Here is an 18,628-nt window from a genome sequence, read left to right on the forward strand (position 1 = left end):
AGTACAATATATACAGTATAACTTAACTACTGTCTTAAGCAACTGTAATGGAGCTTCAAGTTTCTGCTGTTCTGACGTAGATGCAATGTTCTTTGTCGTTTCTATTACCTTAGAAATGATGGCAGAAGATTTAGAAAAATTCATTGAAGATCAGAAGGCCAAGTTGGCACAAGATAAGGCAGAACTTGAAAATGATCCACCTTACATGGAAATAAGGGTAAGAATATTAAATAGCTTCACTTAATTTAAACACGTTTTGAAGGTCTTGATATAAGTTTGCTTTTACTGCGCTCTTGAAACTGTATTTGTTGTTAAAGTACATGCTAAAGACCTATCTAGGCAAAGCCATTTCTAATATAAATGCTCTGTATCTGCATTTATGTAGATAAATTTATTTTTATTTTTTATTTTTATAAGTGGAAAAACTCTTGTAAATGCTTATTGTTCTTCCTTTCCCCTGCAGTGGAGTTGACGAGCAGGGAACTGCTTTCTGCCCACTCACAAGAATGGGTGGTGGGATGGAAGGTGAAAATAGTCTCAATATTTCTGATAAGGAAACTAGGAAATTATAAAAGTTAAATTATTTAATACAATCAGTTGAGCAAAATCTGTTCTTAGCATGATTTTCGTATTAGAATGTTTAGTAGCTAATGCTAAAGCTATAAAGATTTTATAATATGCAGATCACGGTTAAGTTGTTTAATAGTGCCAGTACTTGGCAAAAAGCTACATTGGAATTTATTTAGCTATGGCATCTCTTAAGTAGCTGGAATTATGTCATCTGTTTAAAATAAATAAATAAATACACTTTTGGGGACTTGTCTCTTTTGTCTCCTGTTTGACTCAGCCTCAAACAGCTTGAGCTTTTAACAACAATTATTTATTTCCTGTTTTTGTTTCATCAGAAGGTTATAGGAATTTCTTTCCCTGTGTGTGGGTAATACAAGTATTTTAACCTAATTATAATACTTTTCTCCAAAAAGATAATTCTTAGGGGGCTGTTGGACTTTCTGTATCTTTGTGTCCTCTACTCAGAGCAAGTTTAAGGAGAAAGAGCAAAACTATAGTTTGATAAAGTCCTAAGCTATGTGATGGAAACAGTTACAGGGAGCAGATACTTTCATCTTGCACTGTAATACCTTGCAATTCTTTTATATTTTCAGGCAGAATGCAATACATCAATTCTTCCTCCACAGAAACAGAGGAAACAGAGACAGTGTGTGTAAGCTGTGAAAACATTGTGGAACTATAATTTAGAGTGGTTTATGACATGAAACTTAGTGAACTAATTCCTGTGTTATAGAGGAAAAACTACTTTTTTTGATAGTATCGGTGAAATTTATAAGCGGTTTTGCATATTGCTATCCAACTTTGCTTTCAATCTTTCTATTCTCAAGTGCTAATAATTATGTTAATAATGTTGTTTTCATGTGATATTTCTTTCACCTTGTGATGGTGCAAACTTTTTTTTTTTCCAGAATAAGGAATCTGAGAAGCTTTCTGAGACTAGCAAAATGTTAATCTCCATGTCTAAAGAAAATATACCTCCAAATAGTCAACAGAACTGTCCTTTAGGTATAGTATATAATTTTTTTGTGTCCTCAGGATTTAAATAGCATTTGACTACCTTTGAGAATTTTTGGAAGGGAATTACTGCTTTGGATTTTTAATTATAAGAAGTTCATTATAATTGAAGTGCTTACGAATTCTTTATTCTTCCAAATGTCTTGGGATTGTGTGGCTTTTTGTTTTTGTATTTAATTAGTTTTTCTGAGATTTGAATAAGGAAAACATGCCAAATACTTTTTTTTTCCTTCTTGTAAAGGTAGCTCCATTTAAAAAACAAGACAAAAAATTGGTTGCTCGTCTAAAGTAGATAATCTGTTTCTTTCCTGTTTCATTTTGGGTACTTGGAGCAAAAGCTGTGGAAGTCCATCTTTCATACGGACCATCCGCTCGCTGCCAAAGGGTTCTTTCTTTCTCTGTGCTTTGTGCCAGGGAAGTAAAGATGCCTTTTCTTTCAGCCTCGAAGCTTAAGAGGCCTACTCCAACTTGGCTAAAATAAACACAGTTAAACTAATTTTTCTTTTAAATGCTAAATGCCTTCTAAACTTCTAGGCATAGTGTACTAAACTGTTTTTGTTGCTTTTGTAATAGGAAAAAAAAAGTTATAATGTAGTTATGCATTATCCAAGGAAAGAATAAGCACTTAGTTTTGGTTGAAGTCTGAACTAGTGAAATGTTTAGATTTTTGTGGTTGTGCTGTGACCAGACAGTTTAATCACCGTTTTCTTTAAAAATATATATTGTTCCATTTTCTTTCTTTTCTCTGTGTCTTTCGTGACTTCTGTTTGAAAATGTGCGATGGTGTTCATTTTTCTATTTTATTCTGTATTGCGCCAGCCTTGCTTACTTGTCAAACCATCTCCTTTCTGTAGGCACTGCTACTTTTCCTTTGTTACAATTGTAGCTCAGGTTTGTTCTGACAGCTTTTGTGTATCCTCCTTGTTGCATGACAACTTTTCTTTCCTATGTAGACACTTTGTACCATTAATTTCCATGCTGTATTTCTGGTGTAATTCTGTAGCATCCAGTAAAAGATTTCGTTTTATTTTAAAGAACATGTGTCAATGGGTATTTGATGTTGTTAACATAATACCAATCTAATCTACCTTTTAAATAAGTTCTCCTACTACACTTAATGTTATGTCCCTTCTATAATTTTAACAGAATTTGTGACCAGAAAAGTGCATGTCTTAATTTAAAAAGGGAACTGAATGTGTGAATCTGAGGGTCTGAACTGGTGTTAGGTGCAATAAATAAAGCAATCTCTTTTATGAAGATGTATAATTGGAGTTTCCAGCCATCAGCAAGGCAAGCTCTTCTAAAACCTTTACAGGAAAAATTCACTAAAAATGACCTGAAATGATAAATGAATATTGCTTGCTGCCAGAATTCATAATCGATAGACTTGGTTAGAGGACAAAACACTTTAATAGTGTCTACCTCGCGTTTTGGGCAGTTTTATTTTGATCAGCAGGTTAGTCCAGGTGGTGATATTTCTTTGCTTAGCTGTGGGAACATACGATATGGAAAACAGAACACAGCAGACAGTGCTCTGCTTTTGTATGCCAATGGCTGTGACAGGCCACTGTGTATCAGTTATGCTAGTTTAATATTAAAATAATTTTATCTCTTGTTTGAGGCCCATCATAACACACATCATGGTGTGTGTAGTATCATAAATTGGTTTTAATGTTGATATCTAAATATGTTAATGCACTTACAATGAAATATTACAGGTGAGGGCCATTCAAGTGAATTAAATGAAAAGCATTAAATGAAAAGCAACAAGTAGGTATTGCTGTAATAATCACTTGGACGCTGACCACGTTGGGTTATTAGTGGATTATTGTTAGTGTTATTGGCTGGTTCTGGATTAAAGCAATGTAATTTCCTTTGGGTTAAGTTAGACAGGGACTTGTTCCGTGTTACTGCTCTAGTTCTAACAGTAGGTTTGAGAACCTGGCAGAATTGAGAGGGGTTGTTCAGCACGGTTAGTTCTCAACATACTAAATGCATGAAAGCTTTTACATGAAAATGCATTTGAAATCTTAACTTTTTCCATAAAAAAAAAAAAAAGTTGTCAGTGTGAGTATGTGCAGTTAACAGAATGTGAAATAAATACAGCAAATAGAGTAAATGAAAGCAGGAAACTATTGAAAAGTAAAATATCTCTTCTAACAGAACCATTCAGGTAGAAACGCATACACATTTAGGATGAACATTTGTTAACTGGAATATTTTTGCCCTGCTAGACTGATCTCACTGAAGTTTTTGAAGTGGTTAGTTTTCAAGTATCTCATAAATCACTACCCATAACTGCCATCTCAGTGCTTTCCAGGTGGCCAAACAAAAAGGTCTGTTGTAATAAAATTAACAGCTTTAAACTATCTTTTGTTCGAATACTTCAAGTATTTGAATCAAAGCACCTGCTTCTCACTGTGTTTTTTTTCTTTTTTTTTTTTTCCTGTATTTTACTGGCTTCTTTGAGGTTACTGAATGAATCTTCTCCCTGAGATGTTAGTATCTTTTGATCTTCCTTGGTTTCTTATAGTTAATCCCAAAACAATTTGTGTGTAAATAAAAGGCAACAGGACGTAGCTGAAAAAAACATTTCCATTTCTGTATTCCATTCCTTTTTATACTTCCCCTCCTTTTTTGAGGGTCCAAATTTTTTTTTTTTTAACTGAAGCTCTTGTCTACCTTATCTGCAAAATTAGGAGTAAAAAAAAACTGTCTCAAGCCAGCTAAGCATATTTTTACTTAATTCAAACTTTTATCTATTTCATTAGCAGAGGGATTCCCAAGCTTGCAATATTTAGCATTTAGATGTCTTTTTTACTGCACAGACACTGTTTAATGCCATAGACCTTTAAAATACTGGAATCAAACAAATTTCCATGAAGTAAATTGGGACTGATAAACCTTGAAAATTCCTCTTTTCCCTCTCGCTCCGTGCTATTTGTTTTACAAAGACCACAAGAAGTAGAAATGTTTTAAGGGAAACAACAGGCAATTTAAAAAAACAGTTGCAATCTGTTTCTTGTGTGGTTTTCTGGAATTCACTAGGTGTCTGTGGGGAGTGGTGAAACTTTCGGCAGAAGTGGCCTTCTCGAGCAGAGGGTATTTCTTATTAAGTAGTCCAAAATGTATTTTGGGAACAACAAACAACTTCCACGGCACTGTATTTTAAGAGGACAGCTATTACAAGACCAGGCAGTAACCTTGGAAAAGTACTAAATATGCATTTTGGGCCTGTTACAGTAAAAAAACACTGAAGTGGGGAGATGTGAATAAAGGAAGCCACACAGATTCCATGTGTTTTGTGCTGAAGGAGCAGCTTGTTGCTTTTTGGTTGTTGAGTATGTTTTATCTTGTGTGATAAGCAGTGCTTAAAATATCAGAGTAATTTAAAAAGTAACATATCAAAAGAGATTCCTTTGAAATATACATCAATAAAAGAAACAATGTAAAATAGCCCAAATATTGTAGATAGTTATGTTATTTGTATAGATACCTTATTCAAATTATGTTGTTTGTTTTTTAGTGTGGATAAAAAAGTGCAAGGATTAGAGAGAAAACTAGCATCCAAAAAACCAGTTCTTCTAGAATGCTTTCCACCTAAGTAGTCATACAGAGAAGATGTTTTTTATTTCAGTTGTTTTATAATTTCTGGCTGTATATTTTTTATTGCTCATGTCTAACAAAAATCCAGATGTATCTTTTGCGTTAAGTGCTTTGTATTGATACCAAATAGTATTATAATAATATTTAAGAGTTAAACTTTCAGGTGACTATGGCTTGAGTTTACCTCTTGGAGAAGAATATGAACGAAAAAAACATAAACTAAAGGAGGAACTTCGGCAAGATTATAGGCGATATCTTTCTCAGGTAAGGGTTCTTGTCTGATTGCCTGAGTTTAATGAGTCTTTTACAATGACTCTCTCATTTTAATTGAATAAAACAGAACAAAATTGTGGAGAATCTTTATAAGAAGTCATTTGTTATGAATGATGGCTGCTTTTGAAGACTTTTTGAATAAAAGTAATTTCAAAATGTCAGCACTAGGAACAGTTACGTATTTTAGTCTTCTACAGGTCTCATTGCCATGAGATTACGTATTACATAGTGCATTTTATTCTGAATTCCTTTATTTGTCTCTTTACTTCTTCTGTAGTTTCTTTAGAATTTAAAATATCATTTGCTACTTCCTCAAGTACTTATGTATTCTATGGTCTGTAATTCAGCTAAGAATATTGCTCTAATCAGTGTGACTCCATTTCCTGGCTTCATTTCAGTTTTAGAAATAAAAGAACTTTGATGCTCTGTCTTAGCAGAACTTATTATGTGCAACAATAGTAATTTAAAACTGAAATGGTCTGTATGAAATGTCATAATCTTGGGAATATTACGTATCGCTTCTTAATGTACCGGATCTTAGTCAAACAGGAAAAACAAATCTGGAAGCAAGTAATTTTTGTTGTTTGAAAATGCTTATTATCAGTGCCTTCATTTCTTAAAATGAAAGAATGGATCTGGTTTAAGAAAAGAATTATTTATTGCAAGTTCAAATATTCTTGAATAAAAAACACTTGTTGAATAGTATCTTTTCCCTGACTTTTAGGGTATTTCACAGGCAAAAAGAAAGGTAGGGTGCCTGCAATATCTTGTTTTTTTTTTTTTTTTTTTCCTTCAAATTAGTGGCTTTTTGCTTTGTTTGATAGCTTCATGCTCTTTGAATTTTAAAAAAATTCATTACTTTTTTGTGCTTTGTGTATTTGTGTGCTCTGTAGTGATTAGTTGTGATTAACAGCATTGTTTGCATTGTGCAGAATGATTGCTTATTTATTATTTTCCATTAATATGATTTAAAAACACTTACTGATTTCTCTTTTCCTTTGCAATTGCTATTGTTGCTATCTAATGCTGACTATACAAAAGTTTGTTTATTTTAGCGCACTTTTGCTGCAAGGCCTATCCTATCGTATATTAGATAGAAGTTCAGATACACGTACTTCAAGCTGGAATAAAATAATAAGCTCTCAAATATTATAATGCCATTGGAATGAGAGTTAGGGCTTTTTCCTTCACTATGAAATCTTGTCAGTGGTGCACAGGAAAGCAGTGGAGCCAGTTATTCATCATCTAGTGGTTCAGAATGCTAGAATGAAATACCAGAGGCACATCTTTGTGAGCTTCTTTCAATTACAGTAATTCTGTTGTATATCGTTACACAGTCATATATATAAGTTATTAACTCTCAAATTTTTAATGTTGTGTGTCCAGGTTGTTCAGATTAAGCAACTTCAGTAAAGGACCAGGAGCTAGTGTGGTGGAAAAACAACCTTCTGTTTTTTTTTTTTTTTTTTTTTTTTGAGCTATGAACAACATGCCTATGATAGAAATTAACTATATTAGCACGCACTGGAATTCCTGACTAACAACAGCAATAGCAACATTAACTGGCTTCTTAACCTTTAATCAAAATGATGCTTATATAATTGTTGCTTCTTGTTTAATCTGAAACTTCAGGTTATTTTCCAAATTAGAATATTGTATGAAAACCTAAACTGTTTTATAATTCCCACCAAAGTATCCAAATAGTATCATTTTTGTGTTGACTTTTAGTATTTTATTCTCCACTAAACCTCAGTTTTACAAATTTAGGTATACAAGCTTATTATTTTTTTGTAAGCTATGAGATAATCTATTTCTTTTTATTGCATAGAGAGTGAATGCAACTCTTAGCAGCTCTCACAGTGATAATATTTTGATTAGTAACTCGTTTAGTTGTGCTTATGTAGAAAATGCAATTTCCATATCAGTTTCTGTGTTTTGGCAAATACCTTTTTAACATCTGAGGTAATCTCTACAGATGTTTGAAGTATGAAAAGAGTTATGGGGTAGAGAGGATTACCGTTCATTTATTTTTTTCTACTAAAAATAACTTAGTTCTCCATATTAATTTAGTTTTCTCTGTGTTTGAATATTTGCATGGTTATTAAATCCCTTAAATCTTCTAATGTGCAGTTGTGGAATATAATTTATAGTGACAAGGCTTTGCACTGGAACAGGTAGAGCTCTTACCTGTTTACATGCGTGTAAGCTTCCAGGCTAAGTTCCAGCATAGATAATGGAAGGAAACTTCCATTCTAGTGAAATGCCATAACTAACACATTCCCATCATCGGGCCATGCCACAGAAGTAGACGATCTTTTTATTAAATGTAATCAGATTTTATAAAACTTTATTTGATTGACTGAGAATGGCCTGAGGGTTCTTTTAGTAAGTGAGTGGTGTACGAAGGAATCACTAGACCTTGAAACTAAGGATGTGTTCCAGTATCGATAGGTGTTTGGTTTGAAAGGCTGGTATTTTGACTAGCTGTACAAGCCCTGATTCCAAGCTGTGGCCTGGGGAGCTATGCTGATCCACAACAGTGTGTTCAGCTGGAAGGTCTGTTCTGAAAGTGTCTGATGGTCCACAAGGAATGGCAAGGTTTGGTGATGGATCATTATTATGAAAAGTTTGGCGACTATTGTTGTAGAAAACAGATAGTGTTGATATCTATATATCAAGTGGTGACTGTGCTAATATTAGCATGGATTCCATTTGTTAAAATAAGAGGTAGGTGTACATCTTCTTAAGTTAGAGAAGTCAGTTTTTCATCTTAAGTATGGTAATGTCTTGGAAAATTCCTCTAATGCTTGTAATTTTACCCCAAAAATCAGTAATTTTTTGAATATCTCATACACAGACTATGTAATCCTTGTAATAGTGTATTAACAAAGCCATTCGCTTTCCATATTCCTTCACTTCATTTGTCTGTGCTGAGAGCATCCCGTGTTTTCAGAATGTGAAGGTCATCAGTCTTATCTTCATTAAATTGATCAGATATATTTCAGAAAATATAATTCTTAGCAACTATTTAGCAATAAAATTTGGTATTTTAAAATATATTGAATGATGATTATTATTTTTTTAACATAGAAAAATTACCTGACTACTGGCGAAGTAGATCCTTATACTCAGGGATTATCTCTTCCTATTGATGAACGAAGGTCTGCTAAGGTGAGTGCTTGGAGGAAATTAAGCTGTGTATAACCTGAAAATGATCCCAGATGTTTTAACTGTTACACAAAAATTATTTTCACATAAGATTTTTTGGTTTTACTCTGTTTTTATAAGTGAATATTTTTGGAGGTCATCATTAGAATACTTTTCAGAAACATAGTCTTTAAATTTTGATTTTTTTAAATACCTATCAGGCTTTTTTAATCCTAGGATACTTCTACTTTAATTTGTAGATAATTAATTAGATGTGTAATTCTATGCTGATATCAGCTGGAGGTTTGCTGCTTCTAATTCATACTTACAGAGCACTTGCTGTGTTGAAAAGCTCTTGTTCTTTATCCAACGGTCCATATTGATCAAATAAAAGACATTGCTCTTATGATTATGTACACTTTTCTAATTTGTTACTCTTTGTACTGCAGCCTGGGGATAAGATCAGTTTTCTACAGTGATATTACTGTCACTTCCTATCAGAACAAAAAGAAGTCTTCTTTCTGCTATATCCACCCTGTTTTGATTTCTTCCTCTGCACACATCTCTCTGCACAGTACCTGCTTAATCTTGTGTCATTTTTCTTCTTGTACAAATAAATCCAAGAATCTAAATAAAAGGTGATCTTTTATTTCACATATTGCCTTCTGTTAATATAGGTCTCTTCTCATTTTCTGTTTTTCTTTGAGAGTACGTGTACGGGTGTATTTTGAGAAAAGCACGTTCTCTCTCTGCATTTAGCCCCTTTTGATCTCCCTGAGATTTCTTATCAGTTTATAGTCTTGTTTTCCTATGTTGGAGAAGGATATCAGCCAGAACAGTGTCTCTGTTGGTGGAGGTTAGTTACGAAGACGCAATGTGCATGTGTGGAATTTATTAACCTCTGATCCATTCTTCTGATGCATGGTATGATTCTGTGAAAGCCTAAATCAGTCTTACAGGAGTCACTCTGCTCTTTCTGCCCTCACACAGTTTGCTTTATATTCCCTGTTCTGTTCTTGTGCCTTCTTGGAAATTGATCCAGGAAGTTGAATCAGCAGAAACATCATAATTTATTAAATATTTTTGCTGACTCAGTTTGTAATGATCAGGCAAACTCCAGCTGAGATGCAAGAAAAAGAGAAACTGTTTCTGGACGAGGACTGGACTGTTGTGCTTTTAATCTATACTTATCTATTTTTAAACCTTCGCTGCTTTGGAATTGCATTCTTACTCTGTGTTTGGGGTTACGCAGTCACTGTAATACGGCACATGACTTGTTAGGGAATGTGTTAGTCCTGCCCTTGCTGTGCTTATTTGTTCTTTCTGCCTCTCTTGTGCTGGCAATAATGTTTGACCATATGAGGAGCCACGTGACAGCTCAAACAAATGAAAGCTACTGTTATGAAAAAAACCCAAATCCCAAAATGTATTAGGGTTTAAACAAGGGAGGCAGCAAGAATGAAATGCCCTGGAAAGGGGAAGCATGCATTTTTGTGCCAAGCTTATGCTGAGTTTAACTTGGCTTCAAGTTCTTCTGAACTTTGTGTTAACCCTTGTTGGCATGTGTGCCAAAACAGTGAACAATAAAGTATCTTTGATTAATTTTGTGGAAATTAAAGACACATCTGGACTTTGAACATGTCTGATCTTTGGTTTTATATCATAGCTGTTTGACCTTGAGTTGAGATTTTCTCTACAAGCACGTTTTATCCTCTTTCTCCATTTATTTATTGCTGTTGTAGAAACTAAAAGTTGCCAGAAGATGTCACACTGTGCCCTGCTAAACAGTTAGTGTCTGCACAGATAATGATTAGAGGCTAACACTTGCATCTTTGTTTTCTGTACTTGGTAAAATGTGCGGTCACACAGTGTACTGAATTTTCTGCTGACTGTTTTTGTAAGCTTTTAACCTTTTGAAGACAATGCTAGTTTCTCAGCTGTGGAGAATATCCGTCGGGCAGCTTTCATAACTGTCTTCAGATTTTACATTGTCAGTGTCAGAAACCCATTAGACACAAACATTGAAATGAACCAGTTTTGGGGAGCGTTGGTCTTATTTGTAAAACTATTACTAAGCTGGTATTTCTGTGCTGATGAAGGTATAAATTCTTTTTATTTGAAATCTGTTCATGGGAAAGTAAATTTATATATAATGTTGAAATGCATTTTATTGGAAAATTCTGCAGTAGAGTAGAGGGTGGTTCATAATATTGTAATATAATTCTCCTTTTCCTCATTCACATGATGGTTATACAGGTTGGAATTAGGTAGTATAAGAGATGCCCCTTGCTCTGAACATGAAGTACTAATATGAGCAAATAATCCAAATTAAAGTTTGTTCTACCTGAAGACTTGTATATTTCATATTATATTATTAATGTACAATTCCTGCATATTTTTAGACCTAAGCAAGCTGTTTATAATGTCACCTTGCAAAAACAGCTAATAATTCTTGCACAAGGTGAAGGGATTGATTTTTTTCTTTATTTTTTTTGTGTTTTTGACAGTTCTTGCACTCAGCTTAACTGCTTATTTAAATTTGACAGTTCAAATTATATCCTAAGCTCTAATTGACACATCTTGTCCGTACATGTATTCGTTGTCTTGTTTTAATTGAGTGGGGCAAGTGACAACTAATCTGAACATAAAAAATAGTAGGTTTTAAAATCATCTGTAAATACATTCATATTCACAGTTAGAAATTAACTTCTAATTTCCAAAGAACTAAGGCTCCAAAACAATTTTGGAATAGATGTAGCAGGAGGAAACCTACCTGGTTTTAAGATGCAACTTGATACCCAGTGTTACTGGGGACTAGACTTCATGTCCAGGAAGCTACCTTCTGCTCTGGAGATCTCAAATTAAGAGCAAGTACTGTGTTCTGATAATGAACACCCCACTCCCCAAAGCAATTCAAGTCCCATTTGTACATTGCAAAGAAGGGGGAGGGGGTTTACAGCTTGCTTGTATTCATTTAATACAGTACTGTGAACTTAAAAGCTACTTCTCAAAGTGCAAAATTATGATTTACTTCTCAATGCCTGTCTTAGGAGAAACTACGGCTTGAAAGAAACAAGGAGTACAATCAATATCTCAGGGATAAAGAAGAATGGAATGAAAAGATAAGGAAATTAGGGAAGAAAAACACAGAGGTAATACAATTCTACTTATATTGATACAAAAGAGAGCATAAATGATCTTGTTGGTTGTTTTATCATTGACTACAGCATATAAAGTAAAATAAAAGAAGCAAAGAACATTGTTTAATTATGCTACAGTTTTATGGATGTATCTAACAAGTTCTGGTTATGAGCTACGCAATAGAGTTCTTGATTCCTTTAGTCATGTCTGTCTGGTAGAAGAGTGCTTTCATTCTCAGCACCTCTGAAGGAATTCCCCAGATTGTTCTTGGTGGCAAAAGTGATGGCCAAGGAAGCTGTCTCTTAGGACAAAATACCGAGCCCTGCACAGTGCTCCTCAGCTCTTTTGTAGCTGCCTTTTTCTCAGTCCGTTTCCAGTCCATGAGAAAGCAGGACAGATGCTAGCTGTCCAGTATGTGGTGCTGTGCAATTGTGAATCAACAAAAATGTATTTACTCCTGAATATAGACTAAGCACACGCATAATTGAACTCAGATTCTGAGCTGAGGCCGTTCATTTGTATGTTGATGTGTTACAGTGCCAGTGACAGATTTCTCTTCCAGAGATTCATAGGTTATAGGCACCCATGAATTTGCCACCATTGCCTCATCCTTATCTGTAAGCTCTTCTGTGTGCTTTGTCAGACATGGAAGGGAAGTTCAGACTAAACTTTGTCTCCCTTGTTTCCCCCCTAATAACTCAAAATCTCAGGTGGAGGACATGTAAAGGTGTAGCTGTTCTTACCCGCAGCCCATTTGGTATTATTGCTACTGTTAAGCTGTAAATAGGCGCGTTCTCTGCAAAGAGTTGTTCTGGTAGAAGAGACTAGTACCTGCATCAGGTGCTTGGTAGCATCTTAGAGGTTTACACCTGCTTGTTGAGATGTCGCCTCAAACTGAGTTTAAATAATTCAAATAGCAGAGACCTACTAAGCTGAATTATCCTGACTGAAATAGATGAGTTTGACCTGCAAAAACATCTTGGCCCATGGATTTTTGGGAATGGTATTTTCTAGCAGGAGAGAAGTGGCAGGTTGCTGGAAGCTTCTTTAGTCATCACGCATGGATCTAGAATGGCTGAATCAACTAAGGCTACGTAGACTACAGGAAACAAAGTGTAGGTTTAGTTAATAAAACATTTCAGCACACTTGTTGCAAACTTAAAACCAATTATTTCAAGAGACACATACATCTGCACAAGAGGCAGGACGTTCAAATATATATTACTTCTTACCTTCTGGTGCAAGTCAAGTTGTGCTGTGGAGTTGAGAATCTCAGAGCCTGGCTTTCACTGGTATTTTGTTCATTACATTTCTCTTCCTTGCTTTCTGAAAATGCATCTTTCAGTAGGGTGCAGGTTGCCTGATCTTTTTGACTTTGAATGTTGTTCTGCTCTCACTCTATTTCTAGTTATTGTTTGTAAATGAACACAAATGCATCCTCCATTCTACAGGAAACTAGCAATATAAAGAGCACTAATTGTAGTCAACAGAAGATTTTTAAGTCTACTAAAACAAAGGTTCTCACAACAGTGGTAATCTGGAAGCAATATATTGACCTGAGAAAGCTTCCATACAGCTTGTTAATTTTAAAATCTTGTGTAGAATGTATTTTTTTTAAATATACTGTTGCCTTGCTTTAGTGATGGGCTGCGATAATACTCAAATTCATCTAATGCAGGTTTACTCTTAAGAATTGCATTTCTTTTTAATATGGGGATTCTTACGCGTACAGTACTGTGCGAGCTAAGTGGTTCTGTAATGGAACTTGCATTTGTGCTCACAGCAGCTCAAAGTTCATTGCCTTTCTCACAGCAGTTAGCAAGTGCAAATGCCCATGAATTTATAAGTTCTACCTGGAATAATGTTTGTTATCTGTCTCCAGAAAGATTATTTGCTTATGAGAATGATCTTTCCTTCCAAGTGCATTGGAGCATCACATGGTTGAAAACTATTTTAATCTGTAAAGACAGCTAAGACAGTATTTGGGCATCCTTGAGATGCTGGAATTCAGTATCTAATTCCTACTGGTTTATTCAAGGGTTGGAGTGCTTTGTAACAGTGAGCCTGAGGAAATAGGTGGCAGAAATGCAGCTTGTGTTTGTATAACTGAATCTCTGAAGTAGGGGTTCCTGTATCTGTTCCCTTTTGCCATCTTTATGCCAGAGATGAAATATTAGCGTACTTAAATTCTGCGTGACTTTTCCATGGGGAAACTCATGAGGAGGAAAAAAAATAGGTTAAGAAATGGTCAGGTTAAAACGTTGTGCTCATAGCTAAGAGGTATCATAAACTTGTCTCAGTCTGGAATAAGTATATATAGTCTTTTGATCATGTATGAAGTTAAAAATGGTTTTTGGTTCTTTGTGCCCTTAAATCTCAAGGTCAAATCTGTTACCTTTTGGAGTTTGTAAAAGGTCCATTCAGGATTCGTAGGTATTCTTCTGAAAAATGCTAGATAAGGGAAAGAGTGCTTTCTTTTCTTGAGGAGGGAAAAAAATCATTAGCTTTTAAGTGCTTGAAGTGTTATTCTTCTTGCTTGTGTCTTGACTCTTCTCCAGTACCTATTTAGGGAATGTTTGAGCAAAAACTTGGGTTTTGTATTTCTTCAATGTAATTTGTTTATATTCAAATCTTTTAATATTTTTTCCATTAAACAGCGTGAGACGGACAGGAATAAAAAACCTATTGCTGCTACCAGGCTCCAGCCAGAACTGCATACAGAAGTAGAGCCCTGTAGTACAGCTGCAGAACCTCCCAAGAAAGATGCCTTTACTTCTACAGAAGGTTATGAAGAGCTGCTAAATAAGAGACGGCTGGAGGAAGACAGGTACCATAGGCTAGATGATGAGGTTGAATTAAGAAGTCGATTATTAAATAAAAGACTTGATGAGGATTTGGATGTTCCCAGTAGAAGACATCGTGGACTTCCTAGTCAATCTGTAATTCCTATAAGAAGGTATCACAGACTTGATGAGGATCGTGATTTTGATCGAAGATACTACAGAATGGACTATGATCCTGACATAAGTGAAGAATTTGACCCTAGATTTAGATGTGAAAGCGCTTATGAGAGAAAACCTCCCCGATATTTTTATGCTGAAAGGTATCTTTAACTCTGTTTTTTACTTTATTTCTGTAGTGCTTGTTGACAGCCATGATTTGCTCTCAATGAAAATTACACAAGATTCACAGGTGAAAGCAGAATTTTTGGACTTACTTTAAAGAGGAATTTTGTCATAGTTTTTAGAAAAACATTTAAGAATTGGATCAGTACCCAATATAAATCATACATTAGGTAACATTTTATATAGTGTGGTGAGCCAAGGGTACTAGTGAAATTACTTGAGAAAAAGAAGCACACAATTTATATAAATGTATCTGGTATATATAAGTATTTGCCAGAATACATTAGAGTTTGTGAGCAATCCCCTGTAATGTGAACCCAAGATAAACATGTATGTCCTTTGATGTAATAGTTAGCAAGTCAATTTTCAATTCCAATTCTAAAATTGGGTTGAGCTTCAGTTTTTGTTACATGCCAGTACCTATTAGAAATGGCTAAGATATATTTTAAACAATCCTCATTTTTACTGTATGTCTTGCTAAATGGCAAAGTCTTTATACGTGTAATTGAGTTGAATCCTGATGGTGTTAACTGGTCCTAATCTCAGTAGAAACTACACAATCTGAATAAAGCATTTAAGGACTGTGCCCAAATCTAACAAAAGAGAGTGTTTGAGGTAAATCTTCTAATAAACAGTACATAATACTTGGTTTCTGTTAAATACTCTTTATACTGTGTTAACTGATAGATCAGTTTGGTTACTTTGACATAAATTATTAATCTTTCTTTTCTAGTTCACCGATTTAAAAAACAAACAAAGAACTAAGCCTTACCAGTCATTCAGGGTTTGGCAGTCTGGCCACATTCGATTATTCCATTGCAAGAACAGGTTCCTTTCAAAAGTGGAAGAGTTGTGGTCTGAAATAGTAGCAAACTTGAAACAGGCATGTTTTATACAGCTAAATTCAAATGAAATAAATCAGTAAAGTTTCCTGTAAATAAACTTTAAATACGTGCTTGGAGAGTGTTCATTTGTTCAGTTCACAGTTTTTGGGCTTGAATGGTCTTTTTTTTCTTAATTTTTTTATCCTCCTTTATGTTAAGCCTCTTGCCAGAATCATTTTACTGCTGTTTCTTCAGAGAAGGAAACACCAGTGTCTCTCCCTTGTTAGGGACCTAATAACCTAAATAACCACTTCTGCAATTAACACTTCGAGAAAAAAACAGAAGGCAAATTCTGCCACTCAACAGTGTTAAATACTATGATCGTATTTCATTGTTAATTACTGGTGGACTGGCTAGATGATCTTTTGAGTCATTGTTTACGGGAATAATTTTCTGGATAGTTTTGCAGAGTAGTAACTGGAAAAAACAAGCCCTAAAATGCTCTTCTACTGGAAGCGCACTTTCTAAATGGAATGAATCACGCTTCTTTTCCAATTTCAAATGGCAGTAGAGTTACCTCTGTACAAAAATACCTTTCAACATTCCTTCTCAGTCCCTCTAAAGTGAAAGTAAATAAAACCATAAAGAAAAAAAACAAGTAAGTATGGGGAAAATGAAATATATGGAAGTGTTTGGGAGATGCAGGCTAAGTAAATGGCTTATTTCAGCGTTTCAGATGGTATGTTCAAGTGTGCTTCTTAAAAGCCTGTATTTATTCGTATAGCATTTCTGAAAAAGGTTAGCAAATGGAAGCAGTGGTTAAAGAGATAGCAGGAACAAGATTACCTGTTTCTGCTGAATACAATTTGGAGAGGAGAGAGTACAATGCAAAAATTGCTCATTCCTGCCAATGTTATACCATGGGATGGAGCAAAGGAGGTTTTCAGGTGGGGTCTTCTTGTCCAACAACTTTTCAGAATATCAGAATGAAACTGCAGAAGCTTGATTCTGTGCCTAACAAAGGTAGACAAAATGTCCGTGTTTTTCAGAAAAAGGCACTTGCTGTTAAACCTGTTAATTAACATGCAATAGGATAACCATGTGCCTCTGTCTAATGCATTTGGATGTAGTCTAATATTTAAAAAATGACCAGCTAATAAAGTTTGAGGGCTGGCTTTTGTTTCTCAAAGAATGGTTTTTGAACCAAGGGTAGACAATATCAACCTGAATCGAAGTTTACAAGTTCCTGGTTATTCCAAAGAACACTGGTGCTAATATAAACATGCGAGACCAATATATCACCAGACAATTCATTGCTGCTTTGGAGAGACCTCTGAAACAGTTTTTGTTCAAGGTTTAATTTAAAATAAAGTACACAAGATAGTCTTATCTTTCTTATTGGCAAAGTTTGTGCATCTTATTAAAAGAATTTCCTTAACCATCACCTGAATTACCTGAACTTAGTTGAATATAAAATTAAGATTTATTTTTTAGTAGTTAGTTCTTTGCTGTTTTTTTTTTTAATGGCAAATAACCTTTCATCATTTTTATATTAAATTTATTTTGTAATCCAGTATTTTTTGTCCTTCACAAGGAGTTCCACTTTTATGAACTACGATCGGTCTCTCTTCAAGAAGGAAAAACACATCTTTTAGTTACTGACAGCTTTGCTTCTTAAGCATTAGTATTTTATTTCCACATTTCAGATAGTCAACCTTTTCCAGATCACATTTGATTTATAACACAAAGTAAATAAGAAGGAACACTTTATTTGCTGTACTGAAGGTATTTTTTTTAATGGGCTTTATTAATTTGAAGAGGCAGGTGTTTGGCAGGATTTTCCAGAAAGGTTACTTATCTGATGGAGGCATGAGGTCTGTGGTATTTCAGCAAATAGAAATGGTGACAGGAGAGTGAGCAGAAGAGCAAAAGTTTTTTGCTCTAGTCATCTGATTGCTTTACTCTATCCCCAGCACCAGGTCTATCCTATAAACAAGGTATGAGAGTTTCTTGATTGAATTGAGTCAACGTGTCTGGGCAAAACAGAGTGGTTTGTCAGAGACCTGCCATGCTGTTTGCTGCTTTTTACAAAAAAAATGACTGAAACCAACCAACCAAAAAACACAACCCATTCCCCCCACCCCAAACAAACAAACAAAAACAGGTTGCCTGTTGAATCCTGGGCTTTGGTTCTTTCCTTCTTCCTTTCATCACGCCGTGGACTAGGCTTTGTATTCCCCAGCTGCATTTATCTTGCGTGACCAGCCTTGTAAGTAACAGATTGATCATTATCGAAAAGATGATCTGGATCATGAAAGAAGACCATGTTATGCCAAGAGGCTTTCATGCTTGCATCCTTTTGCCTCTGATTATTGGCAATTACTTAAATTGCAGAGATGGGCAGAGCTGTGGCTCCTCTTACATGAAAGAATATGATGTGTTTTTTTCTGTTTACCTTGGATTTTTTTTGGTTTGTTTAATAGTAAGTCCCTGGCTTTGCCTGGCTTTGGAAAGTATATATTTGTCAGCATCTATTGCTTACTTTTTCTTTAAATATCTCTTCTTGCCTCATTTTATCAAGATAACTTGACGTCCTCATTATAGAGTAATTAATTTTAAAGGTCAGAAAAGCCTGTACATTCAGCTACCCCAGACCTTTTCAGGAAAAGCTCCCTTGTGTTCATACAGTTTCTAGCATCGTTGGATTTATTTGAATTTTCATTTGTATTGCTTTCTTCACATGTAGATGCTTTGAATTTTATCTCCTAAATTTGGGTATTCACCATATTACCTGTCTTTAATCTTGATCAAAAATGACCTCTCTCTTTTAAATAGTATCAGATACATGGTGAAGGGTAGGCTGTCATTAAAGAAGCTTTTCATATCTGAATCAACTATTTCACCAGGCTTGTGCAATAGTTGTCGGAG

At 34.9% G+C, this 18,628-nt stretch overlaps 1 protein-coding gene across 3 annotated transcripts in view; it reads left to right on the forward strand.

The window, feature by feature from the left end:
* Nucleotides 1-18,628, forward strand: part of CSPP1 (centrosome and spindle pole associated protein 1) — a 60,361-nt gene that overhangs the window by 4,264 nt on the left and 37,469 nt on the right. For 2 of the 3 annotated variants that reach the window (XM_080582416.1, XM_080582417.1), the window contains exons 3-9: nucleotides 114-217; nucleotides 1,479-1,575; nucleotides 5,354-5,454; nucleotides 6,188-6,211; nucleotides 8,554-8,634; nucleotides 11,661-11,762; nucleotides 14,409-14,854. In XM_080582416.1, the coding sequence (XP_080438542.1) occupies nucleotides 116-217; nucleotides 1,479-1,575; nucleotides 5,354-5,454; nucleotides 6,188-6,211; nucleotides 8,554-8,634; nucleotides 11,661-11,762; nucleotides 14,409-14,854 (953 nt within the window). In that variant the 5' untranslated portion in view covers nucleotides 114-115. The remainder of the gene's footprint in view (nucleotides 1-113; nucleotides 218-1,478; nucleotides 1,576-5,353; nucleotides 5,455-6,187; nucleotides 6,212-8,553; nucleotides 8,635-11,660; nucleotides 11,763-14,408; nucleotides 14,855-18,628) is intronic. The other variant, XM_080582418.1, reaches the window with a different exon arrangement.

Source organism: Anser brachyrhynchus, assembly GCF_964034855.1.
Source record: "Anser brachyrhynchus genome assembly, chromosome: 2".
NCBI classification, from domain to species: Eukaryota; Metazoa; Chordata; class Aves; order Anseriformes; family Anatidae; genus Anser; species Anser brachyrhynchus.